At 40.9% G+C, this 21,606-nt stretch overlaps 2 protein-coding genes across 2 annotated transcripts; one reads left to right on the plus strand and one right to left on the minus strand.

Moving 5' to 3' along the window:
• The first annotated feature begins 153 nt into the window (after positions 1-153).
• Positions 154-15,901, plus strand: LOC103998045 (phospholipid:diacylglycerol acyltransferase 1). The gene is made up of 6 exons (XM_009419419.3): positions 154-1,200; positions 2,157-2,379; positions 2,564-2,847; positions 4,452-4,779; positions 13,907-14,172; positions 15,022-15,901. The coding sequence occupies exons 1-6, from the start codon at positions 758-760 to the stop codon at positions 15,503-15,505; spliced, it is 2,028 nt and encodes a 675-aa protein (XP_009417694.2). The 5' UTR covers positions 154-757; the 3' UTR covers positions 15,506-15,901.
• A 675-nt stretch (positions 15,902-16,576) lies between these two features.
• On the minus strand, positions 16,577-20,512 carry LOC135623113 (putative lipoxygenase 5). The gene is made up of 9 exons (XM_065125676.1): positions 20,014-20,512; positions 19,648-19,928; positions 19,327-19,564; positions 18,729-19,052; positions 18,553-18,638; positions 18,369-18,476; positions 17,984-18,288; positions 17,631-17,897; positions 16,577-17,534 (listed from the first exon to the last, which is right to left on the minus strand). The coding sequence occupies exons 1-9, from the start codon at positions 20,378-20,380 to the stop codon at positions 16,778-16,780; spliced, it is 2,733 nt and encodes a 910-aa protein (XP_064981748.1). The 5' UTR covers positions 20,381-20,512; the 3' UTR covers positions 16,577-16,777.
• Between the last annotated feature and the right edge of the window lie 1,094 nt (positions 20,513-21,606).

A 21,606-nucleotide genomic window follows, 5' to 3' on the forward strand; every position in this document is an offset into this window, starting at 1 on the left:
ACAAGGGTGAGCTTGCAGTCGATGCTTAAGCTCTACAAGGCAAAAATACTAATTCAAGATGAGTACTCTTGCTTTGCTCGTGCCCGTCTCATCATCTATCTATCTTGACGGCAGCACGAATTGGGTAAACGTTTCGAGGTATCGGTGGCTCGGTCATTCGGCTTTTTCCTTGTCGGCGCGAACAATAATAATCATCAGCGTAATGATAAAAATCCAACTGTCTTCCGTTGATGTTTGAGATCAAGCAGCGGCTGCGATGACACGAGTTGCTCACCCACTCGTCACCAGGAAGGACTTCTGCGGCTGAGACGGTCGCAGCTCCTGTGCGTGCGACGAGCGACCAGACATCGCAAACCCCGCTTCTCATGGATGCCAGCAACGGGTCCCACAGTTTCCATAGAAATGTTTGGTTGCGCACACCAGGCGAGATGTTCGCAGGAGGGCAGATGATCCGGGAGAGGCTACTGCAGGATCCACCGGATTCCTCGCCACCGACCGAATGCCCGCTCCTTCGTGGGCTCTCCTCTGCTTGAGATTGGTTTACCTCCCATCATCTTTTGGTCCTCCCATAGCGTAACAACTACTTGTCCTTGATAAAAAGGAACTATTTATTTTGTTCTTCTTTTTGCTGGCTTTTCCTGCCGGCAACGGCAGCCTCGTCCCTCGTTGCCGCCGCCACAAGCCTTCTTCACTCCAGGGCCTCCACAGGAACCTCCTAGGGTTAGACTTCGCCCGTTCCTAACTTTGGATCGGTCCCATGGCGATGCTCCGTCGGAGAAAGGCCTCTCCTCCGGCCGATGACCACGCTTCCACCTCCGCTGTCGGCAGCTCTATTAAGGAGGAAGTTGGGGAGAAGAAGCAGGCCAAGGCGTCGAAGAAGGGCGGGAAGGGGCGATGGTCCTGCCTCGACAACTGTTGCTGGCTCATCGGGATTATCTGCTCCGTTTGGTGGCTGCTACTGTTCTCCTACAAAGCAATGCCGGCATCTCTCCCACAGTACGTGACGGAGGTCATCACGGGCCCGCTGCCGGATCAGCCGGGGGTGAAGCTCCAGAAGGAGGGACTCAGGGCGAAGCACCCGGTGGTGTTCGTGCCTGGAATAGTCACCGGAGGGCTCGAGCTCTGGGAGGGTCACCAATGCGCCGACGGGCTCTTCCGTAAGCGCCTATGGGGTGGAACCTTTGGAGAGGTCTACAAGAGGTAAGAAAGGCCACCTTTTTATGCATCTGTGTATCTCTGCGTGTACGTTGCCTTCCTTCTTAGGATTCTGTCGAAAATTTGGAGTTCTGAAGTTTCAGGACGGCTTTGCTAAGCTGAAAGGAATAAGTACATGCAAAAATTGGAAATTATCATACCTGCTAACGGTAGGTATCGTAGTTGCTTGCTTTTCATGCACAAATTAGGGATTTTTGGGAAGATTACATCTATGGAAGTGAGGAATTATGTTCAAATGGAGAAGTGCGAGCCACTACACGAGGCTCGCTCTATTGAGGTGTTTAGGGAGGGTGAACAGAAGTTAGGAATTTTGCTTAATTAAAAACTTTGCTAAAACAGGACAAATCCAATGCATGAGGCTCCCACAAATACAAGGTTTGGGAAGAATTAAGTAGCTGTTCTAGTACTTTAGGCTAAAAAATTGTTGACCCTTATTCAGTCAATCTCTCATCTCGATTCACAGGGAAAACAATCCCATAGTACTACTTTAGATCGATTGCAGATATGATTATTCATTGCCCATAAGATGCTCGAGGCGTTCCACTTTCTTTCTTTCTACCTGAAGAACCTACAGTTGATGCAATATGCATATTACGACTATGTTCACTTTCATTTTACTGATTGTTCTTGTTCTACATAAGAAAAGGAAGTAACATTTTCCTTCTTCGGTGGTATTCCTGCTGAATTCATCATAGTAGATTTTTATCAAGAGTAGATTATATTTTAGTGGATTTTTTCTTGTTGCTTGTTCCTCAGATCAGATATAGCATATCGAGTGCTCTAGAAGAGAATAGAACTAATTGCTTATCTCTGATGGTGTTCTTTATCCTTGAGTAACTATTATTTGGTGATTTGAAGTTTTGAACTTTCATTTAGTTAAGTAACTGTATTTTCTTTTAGTATTTGCTTACTGGATTTTTTTCTTGCTGCTTCTTTCTCAGGCCCTTATGCTGGGTTGAACATATGTCGCTGGATAATGAAACTGGATTGGACCCTCCAGGAATAAGAGTTAGGTCGGTTTCTGGGCTTGTCGCAGCAGATTATTTTGCTCCTGGATACTTTGTATGGGCAGTTTTGATTGCAAATTTGGCTCGCATAGGTTATGAAGAAAAGACAATGTACATGGCTGCATATGATTGGCGAATGTCATTTCAGAACACAGAGGTTCTTAGAACTCCCCAAGAAACTATTATATTTATCACTTTATCAAATGTCTGCTTTGTAGATCTCCCGCGGATTATTTATTTTCTCATATCTCTTGTATCTTACCAACTGCAGTCTTCTTTATCCTGCCATTTATGGAGTCATGGACTATGATGTTTTGTCTTTTACAACTTGAATCATGCAGGTACGTGATCAAACACTGAGCAGAATAAAAAGTAATATAGAACTCATGGTCTCTACAAATGGTGGAAGGAAGGTGGTGGTTATTCCACACTCCATGGGAGTCTTGTACTTTTTGCATTTTATGAAGTGGGTTGAGGCACCTGCTCCAATGGGGGGAGGTGGTGGTCCAAACTGGTGTGCAGAGCATATAAAAGCGGTTATGAATATCGGAGGACCATTTCTAGGTGTCCCAAAAGCAGTTTCAAGTCTATTTTCTGCTGAAGCAAAAGATGTTGCTGTTGCGAGGTAATTGTCTTATGAACTTCTTTGATATTAACTATACAAGATAATTTTCATTAGTTTGTTTCCTGCTTGTGTTGGACTGACCAATGAGATTTCTTGTTCCAGCAATGGATGTCAGTATCGTCTAACCTAATGTTTTGTACATAACTGCTGACATGTACTAATTATAGTAGTCTGGTTATGTGCTAATTTGTGAAGCTATTTCGCATGTTTTCATGGGAAAATCATTATACATTTGATAGTATTGTTTTTTTAATTGAATTTGACTTTTTATAATTTTTTGACAGCAAACTTTTGTTTATTGCATTTGGTCTTTAAACCTGTGTAATACTTATTTCACAGGCTACAATACCAAAGTAAGATGGTGTATAGAGAAAGAAATAGATCACTGATTCAAGATTGAAATTAGAACTGTTAGAAAATCCTCTATCAAAATATAAGAAGTACAGAGATTTATGATTTTCAAACCTTAAAACTAGTTTAAGAGTATTTTGTGTATAAAATACTAATTGTTTGTATTGCTCAACCGTAGAAATATATAATCATTCGCTGGTTGCACTGGTCATCCTTGTGTCTGCCGATTCTGTTCTGCCATTCTGGGTCATATATTTATGAAAAATGCCATGATGGCTTATAATTTCTCAAGGGCATAACCTGTAGCATCCATCTCTCAGATTCCAATCATTGTCCCAACCAACATCGTGATGAAAATTACTGCCTTATCTCCTACTATAGCTCTGATTGAAAGGACAACTAATAGTGACAGGAAGAAGATATAAAAATTTCAGTCATATATAACATAGAATGCAATGGGAGAATGCTCGTAAGACCATCATCTCGGGCTAAATTACTGGAAAAACTACTACTTGTAACTTGAATGGGAAGTCAACCTATTTTGCATAACTGGCTGTATCTGGTCAGGGACAAATTAAATATGTTGATCTGGAGTCATAAAATTATTAAATTGCTTCAGCAAATTTCAAGAAGAATAGAAGCAAAGTCATGATTCAGGAACAATTTGCAACATTTTATTCTTGTGTGTAATGCAATATTATTTTGTCTTTTACTGAAGGACTTGCATGTTGAATTAGTGGGCATCTATTACTAAAAGTGTGCATTGCAAATAAAATGTGATACCACTTGACATATCTTTCTGTAGTTTTTCACCACCTTTCTCTAATTCTTATATCATAGCAGCATCTTTAGCTTTCATGCAACCTGCTGATGCAATGTCTTCTGTTTATTTGCTATTCATGCTGATTAATTGAATAAAAGCATTGTTTAGCTTTTATGCCACCTGCTAAGCAAGATCACATGCCTTACTTCTTATATCATAACAGCATCTTATAGCTTTCGTGCAACCTGCTAGTGTAATGTCTTACTTCTGTTTATTTGTTAGTCATGCATGATAATTGAATAATATGTGAATCTTACTTATGGCCTTATTTGTTTAAATCTTAGTTGATTCTGGACCACTATAGTGTCTAGAAAAAGTATGTTTCTATACTTACTGTGACAAGAGAATAATAGATAAATGTTGGATGTTGTACCTTTAGTCAGTTTTTGAAGTAACATATAACATAACTTTTACCATTCCTTTATTGTAGGGCCATAGCACCTGGTGTGTTGGATTCTGATTTTCTGGGGCTTCAGACCTTACGGCACGTTATGCGTCTGACTCGCACATGGGATTCAATTATGTCAATGATTCCAAAAGGTGGTGATACCATTTGGGGTGGTTTAGATTGGTCGCCAGAAGAAAGCTATGAGTGTAGCCCTAAGAAGCAGAAGAATAATGATTCTCATGCTTCCAGTAATGATGATGGGGAGATGGTTGAATGTCAATCACAGAGTGTCAACTATGGAAGAATTATTTCTTTTGGGAAAGATATTGCAGAGACACCTTCAGCCAAGATCGAGCAGAATGATTTCCGGGTAATTTTACAGTGTAACTTCTTGATTAATATTTTCCAAATAGGCATGCATTAGTGTTTTGGAATTGTAAACTTATTTAGTTTATTGGTTCTTGTTAATGTATAGTTATTTAGTTTATTGGTTCTTGTTTATTGGAATTTGTACATTTCTTCTGGCAGATGTATATCTTGTTCATTGCAGGTTATTGTGAAGTTCAACATACACTGAGATATTCTGGTTAATCCAAACATGGAAAAGTTGTCTAGTTAAATTATTCAGGGTTGACATAACAAATCTCTACTTGAAATATCTTATAATTGAACAGTGGTACTAACAATGTTCTGGTTATTACCTGGTTTTGACAATTTGATATCAAGGATAGCTGCAATTAATCCTTTGATTTTGCTTGTCTCGATTAATTTCCATTTCATACTAAGGGCATTGCCCTGAAGCTTATGACACTAAATGGTAGGATGTTATCCCTTCAGGTGGCATTTGATAGACTGCAACTTTGAATGCCTACAAAATGTAGTCGCAGGTGAATACATATGCTTGCAAATAGCAGTCGTAGAAAAATACATAAGCCTACAAGTAGCATTTCACTTGAAATAATTTGGATGCCTACATATATGGCAGCTACTTGTAACTGCAAATATAGTGCAATTGTTTCGATGCCTGCAAGTAAAGTGATATGGATCTCTTTTATTTATATGATGAGGTCACCTCCTTTAGTAGGGCCTCTTTAAGGTGGCAGCTCAAATTGAAAGGTGAAAGAAAGGAAGGATGGAGGAGGGGAAGAAGACAATTAAGGGAACTACAGAGTAAGACCCCCAGCAATGGTGGTGGTTCAAAATGAAAGGCTGGAGGTTGGGACAGAGGAGGGCAAAGGAGAAAAAAAGAAGAGAAGAGAGGGAGGAGACCAAAGGGAGAGGAGAGAATTTACTTTCCAAATGGTGACTAGGTTTGATCTGTGGCAGCAGGAGGAAGCCCAAAGTGGAAAGAGGGGCAGGGGATGGTGGAGAGGACGGGAACATTATCTGAGAGAGGAGCGGAAAATTTCATCCCCTCTCCTATTGCAGCCTAGCCTACATATCCATATGCATGTTAGCATCATGTATCTAGATTTACAAGAATCCCAATAGTAAACTGCTGCAAATGAACGACTTTCTACAAGTACATTCGCAGGCTATCAAGTTACAGGAAACTAAATTGTCCCTTAGCTCATTTAACTTGTTAGTGGTTGAGTCTTGTTAGTGTCATTTTTCTGTAACTGACACAAAAGGCCTGTACACTGAAGACAGTTACTTCTTCTGATATTAAATAATTCCATAGCAATGTGATAAAATGCACTGAAACAATAAAGTATAGATGCTAGATTTTAGTATTAAGAGGGTCACTGATCATGTGTATGTAATTTTGGAATATGGATATAAGGATCAATCTCATGATGCACTGAAATTAATTTTTAGTTTCACTTTTGCTTTACTCAATGGGTTCTAACTTGGTTTAGGCAGGACTGGCATTTATATAGGTGTTCATCAGCTTTTATTTATGCAAACTATTCTGCTCCAATTTTCTTTAATCTTCATCTATAGCTCTTTAAGTTATTGGGTCTCTTAATGAAGGTCATTTTGTTTATCTTTTTGAAGTGTGCATGGCAAGTAATAGGTTAGAACCTTTTACAGTGTGTTACTTGAGGAAAAACATTGAGTACTTAATAGACAAACAAACGATGTTCAAAATAATCTTATTGAAACATGTTACTTTAAAATAAAATCATTGTTGGCTTTAAACTTATCTTCTCTCCTATGAGAAATTGAACTTTGTTGATTTTTCATCGATTTATTTAAGTGAAATGTTGCAATACAAAATTCTTTAAATTCTTCCTGTAAAATCATTTTTTGGGCAATTTTCTATGCGGTCATTGCCTCATTGGATTGGTAGGCAATCAATGTGGAAATTGAGCTAAACTGCAGCTCAGAATCCTAAGCTGATCATAGGCAACACTAATAACTTTATTTCTGCAACAATAATAAGCTGTGAGGTCTCAACCATTTAAGTCAGCTACATGGATATTTTCCCCATTGAGCTATATGTAGGGTAATATTCTTAACTAAATAAAAAACAAAATGTTTTCTTTCTATTGTGTTTAGTAAATTCTTCTTATATTTTTCTCTATTTCTTCAACCACTAACATTAATTGATTCACCAAATTTAGCCATAATCATATGTTTTCTTTGAACATTTTGATTTCATCTTAAACAATTTTCTCTTATTTTAACCGTTAATGAGGCTTCACTTGGTTGTAGAGTTTCTTTTATGGTAATGTTGAATGTCAAGCTTAACATTCTCATCTTAACTATGCTGACTTATCGTACAATTTTTGATGGCCCAACACTGGAATACATAAAAGTAAAAGAAGACTGGCCTTTACTTTGATGCTGGGCTCAACCTTGTTGTCATCAGCATTGACATAACTTTGGTCCAGTGCAAGGAACCAAGCTAGTCCTTTGCTTGGCCTGTCCTAATTGGAGCTGGCCATGCTATCATTTGTATCAGAATGAGGTTCTTTATGCTCCTGAACTTGGTATAATGTTTCTTTGGTGATTTCCCACGATCATCACTGTTGACATCTGTTGCAGGCTTTCATTTGCCCATAGTCCTATACAAGGGTTTGAATGACAACTACCATAATTCAACTTCAGTGGTTCTCCTACACTGCATGCTTGTAGAACAAGAACCTTACTGTGAGTATTGCAAGCTTCTTAATAGCCACTATTGGCTAGGCAGAGCATTTAAGGTTGGCTAACTAACACCGAAGATCAATCAAGCATCAATATCGTTTTCGCAATTGTGGATTATTGTAGATACATGACATTGTTGATCACAAGAGACTACTCTGCCATACCAATATGGTTCTCAAGTATGCTTAGGGATTACCAATAGCTCGTATTGGTTAATCAAATTTCGAGTCTCCAAAACATCCCCACTTCTTATAGTGGTAAGGCTGCATACTTCGACCCTCTTCATAGCCTCTATTGGTGGGAATCTCATCATTGGGCCATTCTTTCTGTCCAATAACCTTGCTGGCTGATACAAGCCTGGGCAGTGTCGACCAGGTTTATTGAGCTGATTAGGTTGATTTTTCTTTCAACAATTACTCCTTCAAAGCCTCCATGATGACAACATCACTTCTACAATAGCTTTAGTGAGGGTCTAGAACACAACTATCTACAACTCCTTAAAAAAGAAAATTATGTGGATGAATCATGAGACACAATTCAACAATCAATATGCAAATGTTAACAGCCTAATTTAAGAACATCACATGGCAAGTTGGTTCACAACCCTACAGTCACACTGAGGGATTCATTTAATCCAGTGGATGGGGGCATCATAAGTCACCATATAATCTCCTATTGATTTTCCAGTAGAGTATAGAAGAATCCATCTAAATCTGGACATATGATAAACCATAAGCTATTGCAGATTGAATTCTGGCTTTAACTGCTAAAGCTTCACGTTGGAGAGAAGTCCTTCCTTGAATGTATTGTTGGCTAGCTAACATACAATTTTCATCTACTCCACGAATCATATATCCAAAAGCACACCCTGCAATAAATAGGAACCATCAGTATTGATCTGTCTCCACCCAGAAGGTGGTTTATGCCATTGAATCTTAAGAGTATTACTCATCCTATTTCCTGCAGGAATGATAGATCTAGCATAGTAGCTAGTGAAGGCAAATAGCTTGGGACTAAATTGATGTCACAATAGGTGTAGATCCTGTAAAAAGAGCAGAATTGTGAGCTTTGCAAATGAACCAAAACTGGTTTGCAATAACAATTTGAGTTAACATTCCCAAGCCCAAATTAGATCCTTCTTTTAGCCAATCTCCCAAGTTCCAGGAATCTTTAATTTGGAAAGAAATAGGTAGTTGATTAGTCCAGCAGTCAATGGTTTTCAAAGAGAGAAGACATTAAAAAAATAGGTGGTTAATGGATTCTGGAGTGGAGTTACAAGGTGGACAATTTAGCTGGGGTCGAATATTCATCATGTGTAATCTATCAGTGGTGGGAAAACATTTGTGTAGTTTTCAACAAAATATTTGTATCATAGGAGCAATGGGAAGCTTCCATAAAATCTGTCAGCCATACCAGTTGGTGTCAGGGGCACAATTGCTTGGTTTTAGGAATCTATAAGCACTCTTTGCTGTGGCCTTACCTTCTGAATTTGCCTTCCAAATCCATTAGTCATCGTAAGGAAGATGAATAATTTCTAAAGATGCAATGAGTGTAACCAGTTCTGGGGCAAATATATCCGATAGCAACTGGAGATTCCAGCTACCTGATCAGATAAGAGAGACAGATTTGTTCATGTGTAAAGAAGAAACATTAATGAATGTAGGCTTGAGATATAAAGGTAAATCAACGAGCCATGGATTATTATAAGCATCAGTTTGAAAACCATTACCAATTTGTTTAAAAAAACCTGGATGAAAAGCAATTAACTCTTGAATAAATAAACGCCAATTCCAGCTAGTATTTTTTAAATTTGGAGGAAACCATAGATTAATTGACCCATATTTTGTTGTAACTAAATCACACCAAAGACTGTTATCATGATTAAGTAGTCTAGAAATACGAGAAGCTTGTAGAGACTAGAGAGTATTTAAAAGTAGATAAGCCTTGAAAGGCCAAACCACCATGATTTTTTGAATCAATAACTGTAGTCGAGTTAATAAGATGGAGACCTTTAGAGTCAGAAGTATTCTGCCAAAGAAAATTCTTATATAAGACTCTAATTTGTGTATAATTGAATCAAGAATCCAATTAACGCTGAGAATATGTATCGGAATTGAGTTTAGAACAGATTTGTTTGAGACCATATGGCCAGCTTGGGAAAGAGAGGTGTTTTTCCAAGATTCCAGCTTGGATCTGAATTTATTGAAAACATCATCATAATTATGAATGGAAGATATCCTAGGAGTAATGTAGGCACCAGGATATTTACAAGGGAATTGGCCCTCCTTAAACCCTAAATCAGCACAAATAGATAATCTAATTTGTCTATTAGTTGATTTAGGAAAGAATATTTCAGATTTTGAGAAGTTTTCTCTGTTTAGTGATTAGCTCATATGTTTGAAATATAGATTTAATAGTGGTGGAAGATTTCTTATTGGCCCTGAAACAAAGCAGAATATGACTCATTTTACAATTGGGACCAAATTTAAAAGGGGTGGGTTTATTAGAGTAGAAAGCTTCAGAAAAGAGCTGAGAAAGTAGCTGTGCCACTAAGATGCATAAATAAGGAGATAAGAGGTCTCCTTTCTGAAGCCCACAATTACCTTTAAATGTATTAGAAATATTGCCACTTATAAGGTAGGCAAAAATAGGAGAGGAAATACAGGCTTGAATCCACTGTATGAATTTTGAAGGAAAATTCATAGAAGTAAGAATGCGGATGATCGCAGTCCAAGACAATTTGTTAAAAACTTTTTCAAGGTCTATTTTAATAAGAACTAAAGGATTTTTACCTTTAGAAGAATACATTGAATGAGTAGCTTCTTGAGCTATGCTAATATTATCATGGATACCACGTTTTGGGATAAAAGCCAATTGATTTGGACCGATAAATTTGTAAAGATAAGGCTTGATTCTGTTGGATAGGACTTTAGCTAGAATCCTAAATTTACATTAGATAGTGCAATTGGTCTATAATGGTTAACAGTAGTGGGATTCTTAGTTTTTGGAATAAATGTTAGAAAAGTTTTAGTCCAAGTTAAAGGAATATGAGCATATTCATGAAACCAATTAAATACATGATGCAGAGAGGGAGCTATAGTTTCCCAATAAGTTCTATAGAATTCACAGGTGAAAGAAGCCATCGGGTCATGGGCTTTTACTAAGATGGATTTCTTCTAAGGTTATAGGTGTAATTAAAGAGGAGCTTTTATCAGCAATTAGACTTAGAAGGGAAGGAATATGAGGATTAATATGAGAATGTTGAGTATTCCAAAGTTCAGAATAGTGTTGGCAAAAAAATATTCATGATACTAGTTGTATCATCAATAAGCTCTTGGTTAAATGTTAAAATTATTTTAATAAAATTTTGATGTCTACGACGAGCCAAAAGATTATGAAAATATTTGACATTTCTATCTCCTTCATTAATCCAAGCACATTTGGCTTTGGCCAACTATTTGAGATTAATTTGTTTTATAAGAGCCATCTGATGATTATAAAATGAATTCAGATGCTTATCAGAGTCAGTAGGCAAGACATGATCAAATTAGGATTCTACATTGTTAATATTAATCCTTATTAAGCTCAAGCCTACCTAAAGAATGCTTATTCTAGTGAGATAGAGTACCCCATATTCTACATAAATTGTTATGGAAATTATTGCACAGGTGTTGTCTATCCATATTATGATTCCGAAAGGTATGAACTAAATCTTTAGTCTCAGAGTATTTTGTCCAAAAGTTTTGGAAATGAAATAAATGAGCATTAAGATAATTAGTATTTTTGATAAGAAATTGAATAGGAGCATGATCAGATGAGCTTTTAGGAAGCTGATATACAGTAGATTGGTCATAAAGCTGCAACCAATTGAAAATACAAAAGACATGGTCTAGTCTATCAAAAATACGAGCAGTTGCTTTACGATTATTGCACCAAGTATATTTATGACCATAAAAACCTATATCATTTAAATCACAATGTTTAACAAAATCCCTAAAAGTTCTAACAGAAGGGTTAGCATTAAAAGGTCGACCACCAATTTTATCATAACTATTTAGAATGCAATTAAAATCACCAAAGAATACACCATGGAGATTTAGTAAATTTCAAATCTTAAAGAGTGTTCCAAAGATTGTTACAAGAGATCATAAGTACTTGCATAAATCCCAGTTAGAAACCATGGTTTACCATTATAGAATTGTAAAATAGCATTAATCAATCAAGTATTAATAGATATCACCTGGACATTTGTAAGAGTGGTGCACCAAGCAAGTAAAATTCCTCCTGAAGCTCCAGAAGCAGGCTCTGCAACACCCTTCCGATCTTTACCAAAACCTTTAATAAGCTTTTGTGATTGTTCTTCCGAGGCATGAGTTTCCTGCAAAAGGATTAGGGAGGTCTATATTTCCTATGAGCATACATGAGAAAATCCTTTATGGGTTTACTACGTATGCCTCTCCAATTCCAAGAGATAATACACATATATAATTAAGAAGTGTGGGGAGGGGAACTGTCTGGAGGACAAGTAATAGCATTTAAAAGTGCATCTTCTGAAATAGAGATTGAAGTTTTGAGTTTTTTCTTATCCTTAGTAACGCCACTAATTGCTTTCAGGCTACTTTGTGTATGTGTCTTGATTGAGTTTGATTTGGCAACCGAAAGTTCTCTGTGATGCTGATCAAGGAAATCTTTTAAGAGATCTGAGCCCTCAGTCCTTGGAGTCAAGGGTTGTTTAACCTTCCACAGTTATGGACAACTTGATTGGAGCAATTCAAGGTACTGAAATGATTTCTTGAGTTAAACAGTGTCTTGTGTAAAATCAAAACAAATTTCTTGTTGAATTTACCAACTAATTTAAGTGGCATCTTACTCTTACCTCAGCATGTGAATGAAGAAGAAAGAGAACTCTTAATATTATTGAAATAGGACCCTGGAAGTATATGATGCATCCCCTATCAAGCATGGATCAGATCAACCTGAAACTCTGTTGGACCCATACCAGCATTAACCAGCATGGCCAGATATATGTAGAGGTCCCGAATGGATACTTTGGTTGGCAAGTGGTCTGAGCAACACCATGTCATTTGTGATGGGACTTGATGTTTATCTTTGATTCTGGACTGAATATAGACACATTCAATTCATGGCCCAGGCTTGACCTTGTGATTATCAGAGCTTACATTATTTGGGTCGACACCCAGGGGCACGGACCAAACCTTTGCTTGGCTGGACAACCCTCCTGCTAAACCACCATACAAATAAACCTTCACACTATCCACTGTTGGTGTCAGTCATTCGAAATTTTATTATAGGAATGTACAATAAGTAGTTAGAAAACATATATGAGATTTAGGTACATTAAAATTCTTGTATCCATACCGGATGTGTTGGATATGATACTTGTATGATATGTCAATCATGATTCAAGCCTTCATTGAAGTACTGTACTTTTTAGGCAACTATTTAAAAAAAGGATAAGATATTCTGTTGATACTTCATGGATATTTCTTCATGGAAGTTCTTCTGCAATGAGTTTTCAATATCTTCTATTTATTTTTGGAGAACTATTTTGCTAAGTTTGTCTTATAAAGGGTGATCCAATGCACCAGGCTTCTGCCATGGCAAAACTAGAAGTTTATTCTGTATATTATGTATAAAATATCCTTTATTATGTCTAAACCATACCTCAAGTACCTTGTCGAAACTAGAAGATAATGCCTTGTCGATGATACTGGTTGGTCTTGCAGTGGCCCAAGTCTTGCTTCTCAGTTTCGTCATCCCTGGCTCACAGTTAAGGCAGGAAACATTAGGAAAGTAGCATCTAAAGTAGAACTTTGCATACCTTTGTTTCTGTTGCTTATAGGACATTTACGGGTTTTTGCTCTATCGCTTGCCATTCTGGTTGATATGGTGTGGTTCTTGTCTGTTATTATTAACAATTTTAAATTTCACTTGGTTTGGGCTTTAGTGCAAGTTGACCAACTCTCATTTCAAGTTCAGTTCAGTTCGAGCTGGACTATGAAAATTTTAATAAAGAATAGCACGGACTCTCGTTCTTTTACCATCAATCATGCGAAAGGTCACCGACTTCTCTTTTGATCAGTTGGTTTTGCTCATCATCTTATGCTTCAACAACTTCAGGATCATTTTTGCAACTGGGCACTCAGACTTTAGGAAAGTGGTTCTGTCATATGCAGCATGGTAATCTTAGGTAGCTGGTAATATTTTTCTTTTGCACAACTGTTTCATGGCTTGCATTCATAGATACTGCAAGGTTCATCATTGCTTGTGATTAGGCTAATTGGATTAGTACAGTTACGAATATGTCAAAAATCATTTTACTTTTCTTTAATTTTCTGTCAAGCTATTTTTCCTTAAATTCTGCTATTTTTCTGAAAGTGCAGGATGCAGTTAAGGGAAACAATGTTGCTCATTCGAATGTTTCATGTAGAGAAATTTGGACTGAGTATCACGAATTGGGATGGGCAGGAATCAAAGCAGTTGCTGATTACAAAGTATATACAGCTAGTTCCCTCATTGATCTTCTCAATTTTGTTGCTCCAAAGATGATGCAACGTGGAAGTGCACATTTTTCACATGGAATTGCTGATGATCTAGATGACCCAAAGTACATGCACCACAAATATTGGTCAAATCCCTTGGAGACAAAGTAAGGCTCTTTCCATTTTAGATTAATCCACTTGTACATTTATGAAAAAGTGAAGTCAGTTTGTTATCTGCTTCATGCCAAATTGCACCAGGAAGAGTATGCCTATGGCACATTATACTGAGCCTTAGGCTAGCTAATAAATACATGTCACTGGCTTGGATGAGCCATGTCTCTGGAACAAAACCTTTTCATCATAAAAAAAGTGTCATTTTTCAAGATAAATAAAGATTTCCTTAAAAATATCGACTAGGTATCCTAAAAGTACTCGATAAAAATCCAGCAACTAAAATATATTATTGACATGGTCTATTTAATTGAGAGTGGGTGCAGATACTTTTCTATTTGAAAATTCTGAAAAGGAATATTTAGCATAATGTATTCTGGCTTATGGCTGCTTCAGATATAGTTACCCTTGTATAATGTACTCTTCTTGTGATATCTCCAGTTTTGTCATTTTTGTTGGATCTCGGGTAATTTTTAGAAGAATTGAAGATGCACATGAGAATGATGCTACATGTAATATTTCTCACCAAGAAAGCCTTTGGAATTCCTGTAGTGTGACAATCTTTATGCTGGTACTTATTACCATGAGAAATTTTAGATGTGTTGTGTACTATGAATATTGAGTATTTTCAAAAGAAATTAAGTTTGAACATGAAATAAAGATACAATCAATTAATAAAGAAATTTTATATGTATTTTCAAAAGAATACATCAATCTTTGCCATTTCTATACAATCTTTATTTACTATTAAGGAGTAATATTTATGCTTTTCGTGATTACTATGCTTATGCTCCTAATATTTTTGTGCTTATACAAATTACCATGCCTCATCTTTTCCTACTCAGGTTACCAAATGCGCCTGATATGGAGATATATTCTCTGTATGGAGTGGGAATACCTACAGAGAGAGCATATGTTTACAAATTATCACCTTCTGCTGAGTGCTACATTCCGTTTCAGATTGATAGCTCTGCCAATGGCGGGCATGAAGGAAGCAACTTGCAGGGTGGTATTTACTTGGCTAATGGTGATGAGACTGTTCCGGTGTTGAGTGCAGGTTATATGTGCGCCAAAGGATGGCGTGGGAAAACAAGGTTCAATCCTTCTGGTATTAAGACATACATCAGGGAGTACGATCATGCTCCTCCAGCTAATATCTTGGAAGGCCGTGGAACACAGAGTGGTGCCCATGTCGATATAATGGGCAACTTTGCTTTAATAGAGGACATCATCAGAGTAGCAGCAGGAGCCTCTGGAGAGGAGTTGGGTGGTGACCAAGTCTATTCTGATATATTAAAATGGTCAGAGAAGATCAACCTACATCTATAAATGCAGTTGATAATCCCCATAATGTTCTTGTTTTGCATGGTGAACCGTCTATGTTTGCTTGGAATCAAACACTCTGGGGATGATTTGAGGATGGCAGGAAGACATAATAATTTGACCAGAAATAGGAAGGCAAAGACATTCAAAAGCATGTGATGTATGGGTAAAATTCGAAACTTGTGCTATTTACTGCAGAATTGTGAATTTAAATGCTGGTGCTGCCTTTAGTTGTTGATCGAAGAGGCTTCCCTGATGTGGAAATCTAGCATTTTGTGGAACAACACAATTGGGGAATATGATTACTTGTGTTGCATGTATCAAGTTTTTTTCTCATTTATTGTATTATATATTTGAGGACAGATTGAATAATTTCATGAAATTGCAAACAGCTTTTGGTTATGTTAATGCGTAATGATCACAGTTTAGCATAGATCATTTAAGTTTAACTGTTTATTTGCTAATGACAAGGATAAACTCAATCTTTGCCTACATGTCAAAGTTGAGCACAGCGTTGTTGACGACGGGACGATATGGCTATGAGGTTGATCATGCTATTCAACAAGTCGTTACTCTGCCTCTCTCGAATTTGAGGTATGATTTTACGATCTTATTGATGGTCGGATGGTGTGCTTAATTGTTTCTGATATTAATTACGATTTCAATTCATATATTATACTATAAAAGACTTTAAGTCACTACTCCATCGATACGATAGTCGGATGGTATACATAATCATTTTTAGCATTAGTCATGATTAATCGCAACTGTACTATAAAAGACCTTCATATATATTTTCATATATGTTTTCAAGTGTCTATCTCTCTCTTTCTCTCACTCGATCGAACTCTCTAAATCCTTACTAACTTAAACATTAAAGTGATCTTATTAGACATGCCATCGATATAGTTATCCCCACGTCAAAAAATATATATATACATCTATACCGATAATAAATATTTTTAATGAAATCCTTATGATATATGATATCAGAGTATATTATAAGTATGAATATATATATATATATATATATATATATAGGTTCCACAAAAAAAAAACAATTTCAAGAGTAGCACAGAATAAAAATGTATCGCTTAATTTATTTATTCTCCTTCAAAAGAGTTCCATCCAACAATTATTATGTATATCATCTATTTATTTACACACATTACTCGTCTTGTGATGCGCCCACAGCCATTGATAAAAGAATACCTCTCTTATGTACGTATGTATGTATGTATTGATGTTCAATAAAAAATTGTACCACCACGTGAGTGGTCAGATGGTCACGCTGTTGGGCACCCCTCGGCACGTGATTCCCGGTCCCGAACTCGGAGCCATCAACTCGTACGGCAACACCCCGGCGCCGCACCGGTTCCGCCTCGCCGGGTCCGCGTTCCGACTCGCGATCTCCGACTCGGCCCGCCTCACCTCCGCCGCGAACTCGTGGAACGCCTCCACCATCTCGCCGTCCCCCGTCCACGTGTATGGGTCCGGTCTCTCCCCCAGGTACTCCTCGTCCACCGAGTGCGTCGACAGGGTGTCGATCACCGTCAGGAACGTGGTCGCCTGAGTCAGGCTCGGCAGCGCGGACAAGAAGTACTTGGCCGGGTCAGCCCGGAAGTGCTCGTACTCCGGGTCGCCTTCCACCGGGACGAGCCGGCGCATCAGCGGCGGCCGGTTCGGTATGTAACCGCCGAGGGGGTACTGGCCGAAGTTGAGGGCCGCGTGCTGGGCCGAGCTGAGCCAGATGAGGGTGGTGAGGAAGGAGCTCAACTCGGCAGGACTCGACAGGCGCGGCCACCATGGCGCACATCGCTTGTCGGCGTGGCCGACGTTGACGGCCTCGGCGTACCAGCTCTGGAGCTCGTAGTCGGACTGGACGGACTCGGCGTCTGCGTAGTAGGTGGCGACGTAGGTCTCGACCCACGACTGGATCGCCGACCACAGGAGGAGGCCATCGGTGGCGTACGGGTAGTCTTCTATGACGAGACTCAGGCCATGCGGCTGCGTCGGGTCCTCCACCGCCATGCCTCTGTTCACGATCAGAAGACACCGGAAGACCAACACTCGTTAGCTCGATGTTTCATCACATCTCAGAGTCATGCATCACCTTCGACGTCATACTTGCCTTCTGATGAGATCGGCAGGGAGTCCTTCCTGATCGATGCGCCAGTGATCGCGGTACGCGGCCGCGCTGATCTCCATGCAAACAGGTCCAGGAGTGAAGCCGGACTCGATCACTCCGCCGCCGTTGATGAGGATTTGGCGAGCCATAGCATTCACCTCTAGCGTGTATCTCATGTGGGGCTTCAGCAGCTTGAAGATGGGGTGCATCGCACTTAGTTGCCGATGAGCTGCCAGTATAAACGGCTCGATGCACGCGTGAGTCTTCAACCTACAAGCAACGCCGCCATGATCATATGTTACTCCCTGTCCTCGGGGTATCCATACATCAATCGGATCAACCGCAAGCGCACATACCAATGGTTGACGAGTTGGTGGACGCCGGCGTCGTTGGAGCAGACGTGCGCCTTGGCGAGCTGCCAAAGCCAATTGCTGGTGGCATCGGTGGGCGGTGTGAAGACGCGCTTTGCCCGAGTGTCGCCGGGTCTCACGGGCGGCAGACTCAGCTCGATGGCAATCGGCTTAAGAGTTCCCAGCTCGGTGAGGAAAAAGATGGTGCGAGTGCCGTAGGCTTTTCGCCCGTCGTGCGCATTGATCCGATCGAGGAAGGGGAGGTACACATCATGGTAGTCCAATACGAACAGCTTCTTCTCGTCCAAGGCCTGTTTGCAGATGTTGCATAGCAAGTCGCATGTCAATTTCGGTACCCAAAGTCAAGAAAGATGAAATCTTTGTGAGTTACCTGTTGAACAGACATGCCATTGAGATGGCTGACGATGTGTTCTTCTTTGATGGAGGATTCAGGCGGACCATAGATGGCGGGGTCTAACTTACTCACGGGAGGGAACACCTACAGCGGTTGAAGCACCATTAGAAAAAAGCAGAGGTGATTCGGGTAGGATTTCTTCGAGGGAGGATTCGAGTACCTGAAGCCTTTCTATGTTAACAGGATTGATGCCTGCCAGAGTTTGACGGGCGAACTCGTCGTCGCGCAGCCATGCGAACTTGTCCTCTGCCGGATGCGTGCCAATGAGAGAGGCGAGGGTCAAAAGGTATTGATGCGACAAGTAGAACGAGGAGGATACGAAGGACTAGTACTCACTTGTGATGATGTCGGGGGTGTCGTAACGGAGGAGGGCTTCGCTCGACTCTTCAATCTTGCTGACGAGGGGGATCTTGTGGAAGAGCTGATCTTGCAAGCTCTGCTTCAAGCGCAGGCCTTCCTTGAAGAGGTTGTCCACCTCGTGGAAGGCCTTGAAGTCGTGGCTCTCCGGGGAGAAGGCGGCGACAAGCATGGGCACCAGGTTGTGGAGCACGGCCTTTAGAGCCCCTGCCGTCAGCATCTCCTGCTTCCCCTCCTCGAATTGGTCGTCCCGCGGCACGTACACGGGCCGTGGATCTTCCACCCGCGTCTCAGCATCGTTGTCTGCAAAGCACGTCACGGAGTCAGAAGCGCCAACCAAGATTAGCCTCTCGAGGCCACCCTTTTCACCGACACAGATAAAGGAGAGGTGATGGCCAAGCTTGCCTTTGACTAACTCAACCATGTCTGCGATTGCATTTCTTGTTGTTGACTAAATCAAACTCTGAGCTTTTTCTTAATGAATGCAGTGCTGAATTCCTAATCGTAAGACTATGAATGATTCAACTTTGGACAGCGAGTTACGACCGAGAGGTTGCAGACTGGCTGCGTCTCATACCTGTGCTCGTGGGGGCTCTCCCTGTCCTCGATCTCCTTGGGTAAGGCAGCTTCTCCCCTCCCAGGGTTGGCCTGGCGAATTCGATCCCCTTGTCGGGGTTGCCCAAGTCATTGTAAACGTCGTAATCGTAGATTCTATCGGTCAGCTTCCTCTGGCCCTTGCCGTCGCCCCTCAACTCCTTCAGCTCCTGCTGCCTCAGGTTCCTCAGTCCTGAGGGCGTCTGAGATGGCAGATAAGGCTGCACCGACAGCAAACGATGATGATTGTTAGTGATCCGAATTCTGTGCGTCCAAGTTCTGCGTTGGAGGATGGATAGAGGACCTTGTTGCTGAAGAAGACCCGCTTGCTGGCGTGGATTCTGGTAGGCTGCACCCAAGAATTGCAAGGGAAGTGGACGGGGCCGCAGGCGAAGCCTTCGACCACGATGCTCTCCAGGAAGAACTCCCTCTGGTGCCGGTTGAGCACCTTGATCGCTCCGGGCTCGCCGAAGCTGGAGTCCACCGTGAACTCCGCCGTGTAGACCACCCGCTCGGCCTTGGCGTTCTTCTTCTCGAACCAGCCCTTCAGCTCCGCCATGTTACTGGTCTTCGCCTTCCTCGTTCCTTTAGCACCAAATATTAGCTATAAGATGAAGAGAAACAATTCATCCAAACCGGCAGAAACGGGAGGAAGAGGGAGTCAGCCTACTTGGATCGAACTCGGTGCTGACGAGCTCCAACACCACGTTCCTCCCAATCTTGTCGGAGAAAGCATCGAGCTGGTTCGCGATCGTCTCCTTTAGATCCTCCTTCTTCTTTCTCCTCACCGTCACCGCCGCCCTGACCTTAAACCTCACGGGCTTCTCTTCCGCCTCAACCCTCGCGAACCTCTCGGTCAGCACCACGGCGGCCACCGGAGTCCGCACCGCTCGCCCTGCCGTGCAGCTCCTCCTCTGCTTGCAAGGGAAGAAAAGATTCCTCTGCTCGCCTCCTCCAAACAGCGGCGAGCTGGAAGAAGAAAGGAGGCAGGTCCTTGGGAGCAATGAAGAGCCAAAGATCTCCAGAGAGGCAGCCATCCAATATCCTCCCCTTCCCAAAATCTCGACTTCCCGATGGAAACAGTAGATTTTTGGGCAGAAGCGCAAGACTTGGTTTCCTGTCCGCTTGAATTCCTCCCCTTCTTTGGTGACTCTCCTTGGTCGAACAGGGGAAGGTGGGCAAGTCCTACTATATAGGGGCTGGCGAGTGGGTAAAATGGGCATTGCAACACGGACACGCTTTCTCCCTCGCGATAAATAAGGGCCAAATGGCAGCTTCGCGGCAACGACGTCCGTTTCAAAGGACCGCCGATGCCCACCACAAATCCTAAAATACCAATCCAGTCCCGTAAGCATGACGGAACACAAACAGAACATGTAGAAATCGTATGGGTTTCCATTATCCCAAGTGTAAAAGGATAATATGATTTATTTCGCTCGGAAAAATCTTAGCTTATTTATCTACGTATTTGACCTGCAACATCCATAAATGGTGAAGCAAAGGAAGGGGGAAGGCGAGTGCGATCAGGTGCTGGAAACGAGTACAGTGTATGTGATGCGGTCGTGTTCTTCGCAACACGCGTGCTAGCAAAAAACATGTGCGCTCTTCGCGGAGGAATCCCAGTGACCCCCACGGCTTGAACCGAAATTGAACCGGTCCAAAATCAAAATTGAATCGAGTAGAATGATTTCGAACCGAACCCAAACGGATTCAATCTGATGCCAAGTAGGTGAAATTGCCAGATATTCCTGAATATTCCACGTAAGCAGTAATCAATCATTGCTGGTGTTCGCACAAGTAACTCGTTGTTCACACCGTGCTAACGTGGCCAAGAAAAAGAGGAAAAAGTATACATAACAAAGTAGCTTTGGGAGCGTGTGATGGTGGCCACGTCGCCTCTCACCCACTGAGTTAATGGGGGAGACCACTGTCATATGGTGAAAGAATTGAGGGCATGCGAACTTGGTGGGGTCCGAATGAATAGGGCAGGGCGCCCCCACCTACTCCACGTGCGAATGGTTTTTGCCTTCGTGTGATTCCTTCACTTTGAACGGAGATCCGTGTTGACCCACATCCGCCACACGTGTGGTCAAACACCTAAACGTATGTAACGCAGCCCAATTCGCCACACCGTCCTCCGACGCTCGGATGGGATTCCGACGTCATAATAATAATAATTAATTGATGGATATCAAATAACCGATGGGAGGACAACAATTTGGGTGGGTTTATAAAGGGCATAATAACACCCACATGATTCCAA

This window comes from Musa acuminata, chromosome BXJ2-9 (genome assembly GCF_036884655.1).
Source record: "Musa acuminata AAA Group cultivar baxijiao chromosome BXJ2-9, Cavendish_Baxijiao_AAA, whole genome shotgun sequence".
Taxonomy (NCBI): domain Eukaryota; kingdom Viridiplantae; phylum Streptophyta; class Magnoliopsida; order Zingiberales; family Musaceae; genus Musa; species Musa acuminata.

What these genes read in the sequence shown, in the direction of transcription:
- LOC103998045 (XM_009419419.3), top strand. Translation starts at nt 758, where the DNA reads ATGGCGATGCTCCGTCGGAGAAAGGCCTCTCCTCCGGCCGATGACCAC. An exon ending in TCGAGCAGAATGATTTCCGG is followed by an intron (nt 4,780 to 13,906) that starts GTAATTTTACAG and finishes CTGAAAGTGCAG; the next exon opens with GATGCAGTTAAGGGAAACAA. An exon ending in TCAAATCCCTTGGAGACAAA is followed by an intron (nt 14,173 to 15,021) that starts GTAAGGCTCTTT and finishes TTTCCTACTCAG; the next exon opens with GTTACCAAATGCGCCTGATA.
- LOC135623113 (XM_065125676.1), bottom strand. Translation starts at nt 20,380, where the DNA reads ATGGCTGCCTCTCTGGAGATCTTTGGCTCTTCATTGCTCCCAAGGACC. An exon ending in GAGAGCCCCCACGAGCACAG is followed by an intron (nt 19,053 to 19,326) that starts GTATGAGACGCA and finishes CGTGCTTTGCAG; the next exon opens with ACAACGATGCTGAGACGCGG. An exon ending in ATGGCATGTCTGTTCAACAG is followed by an intron (nt 18,289 to 18,368) that starts GTAACTCACAAA and finishes ATCTGCAAACAG; the next exon opens with GCCTTGGACGAGAAGAAGCT.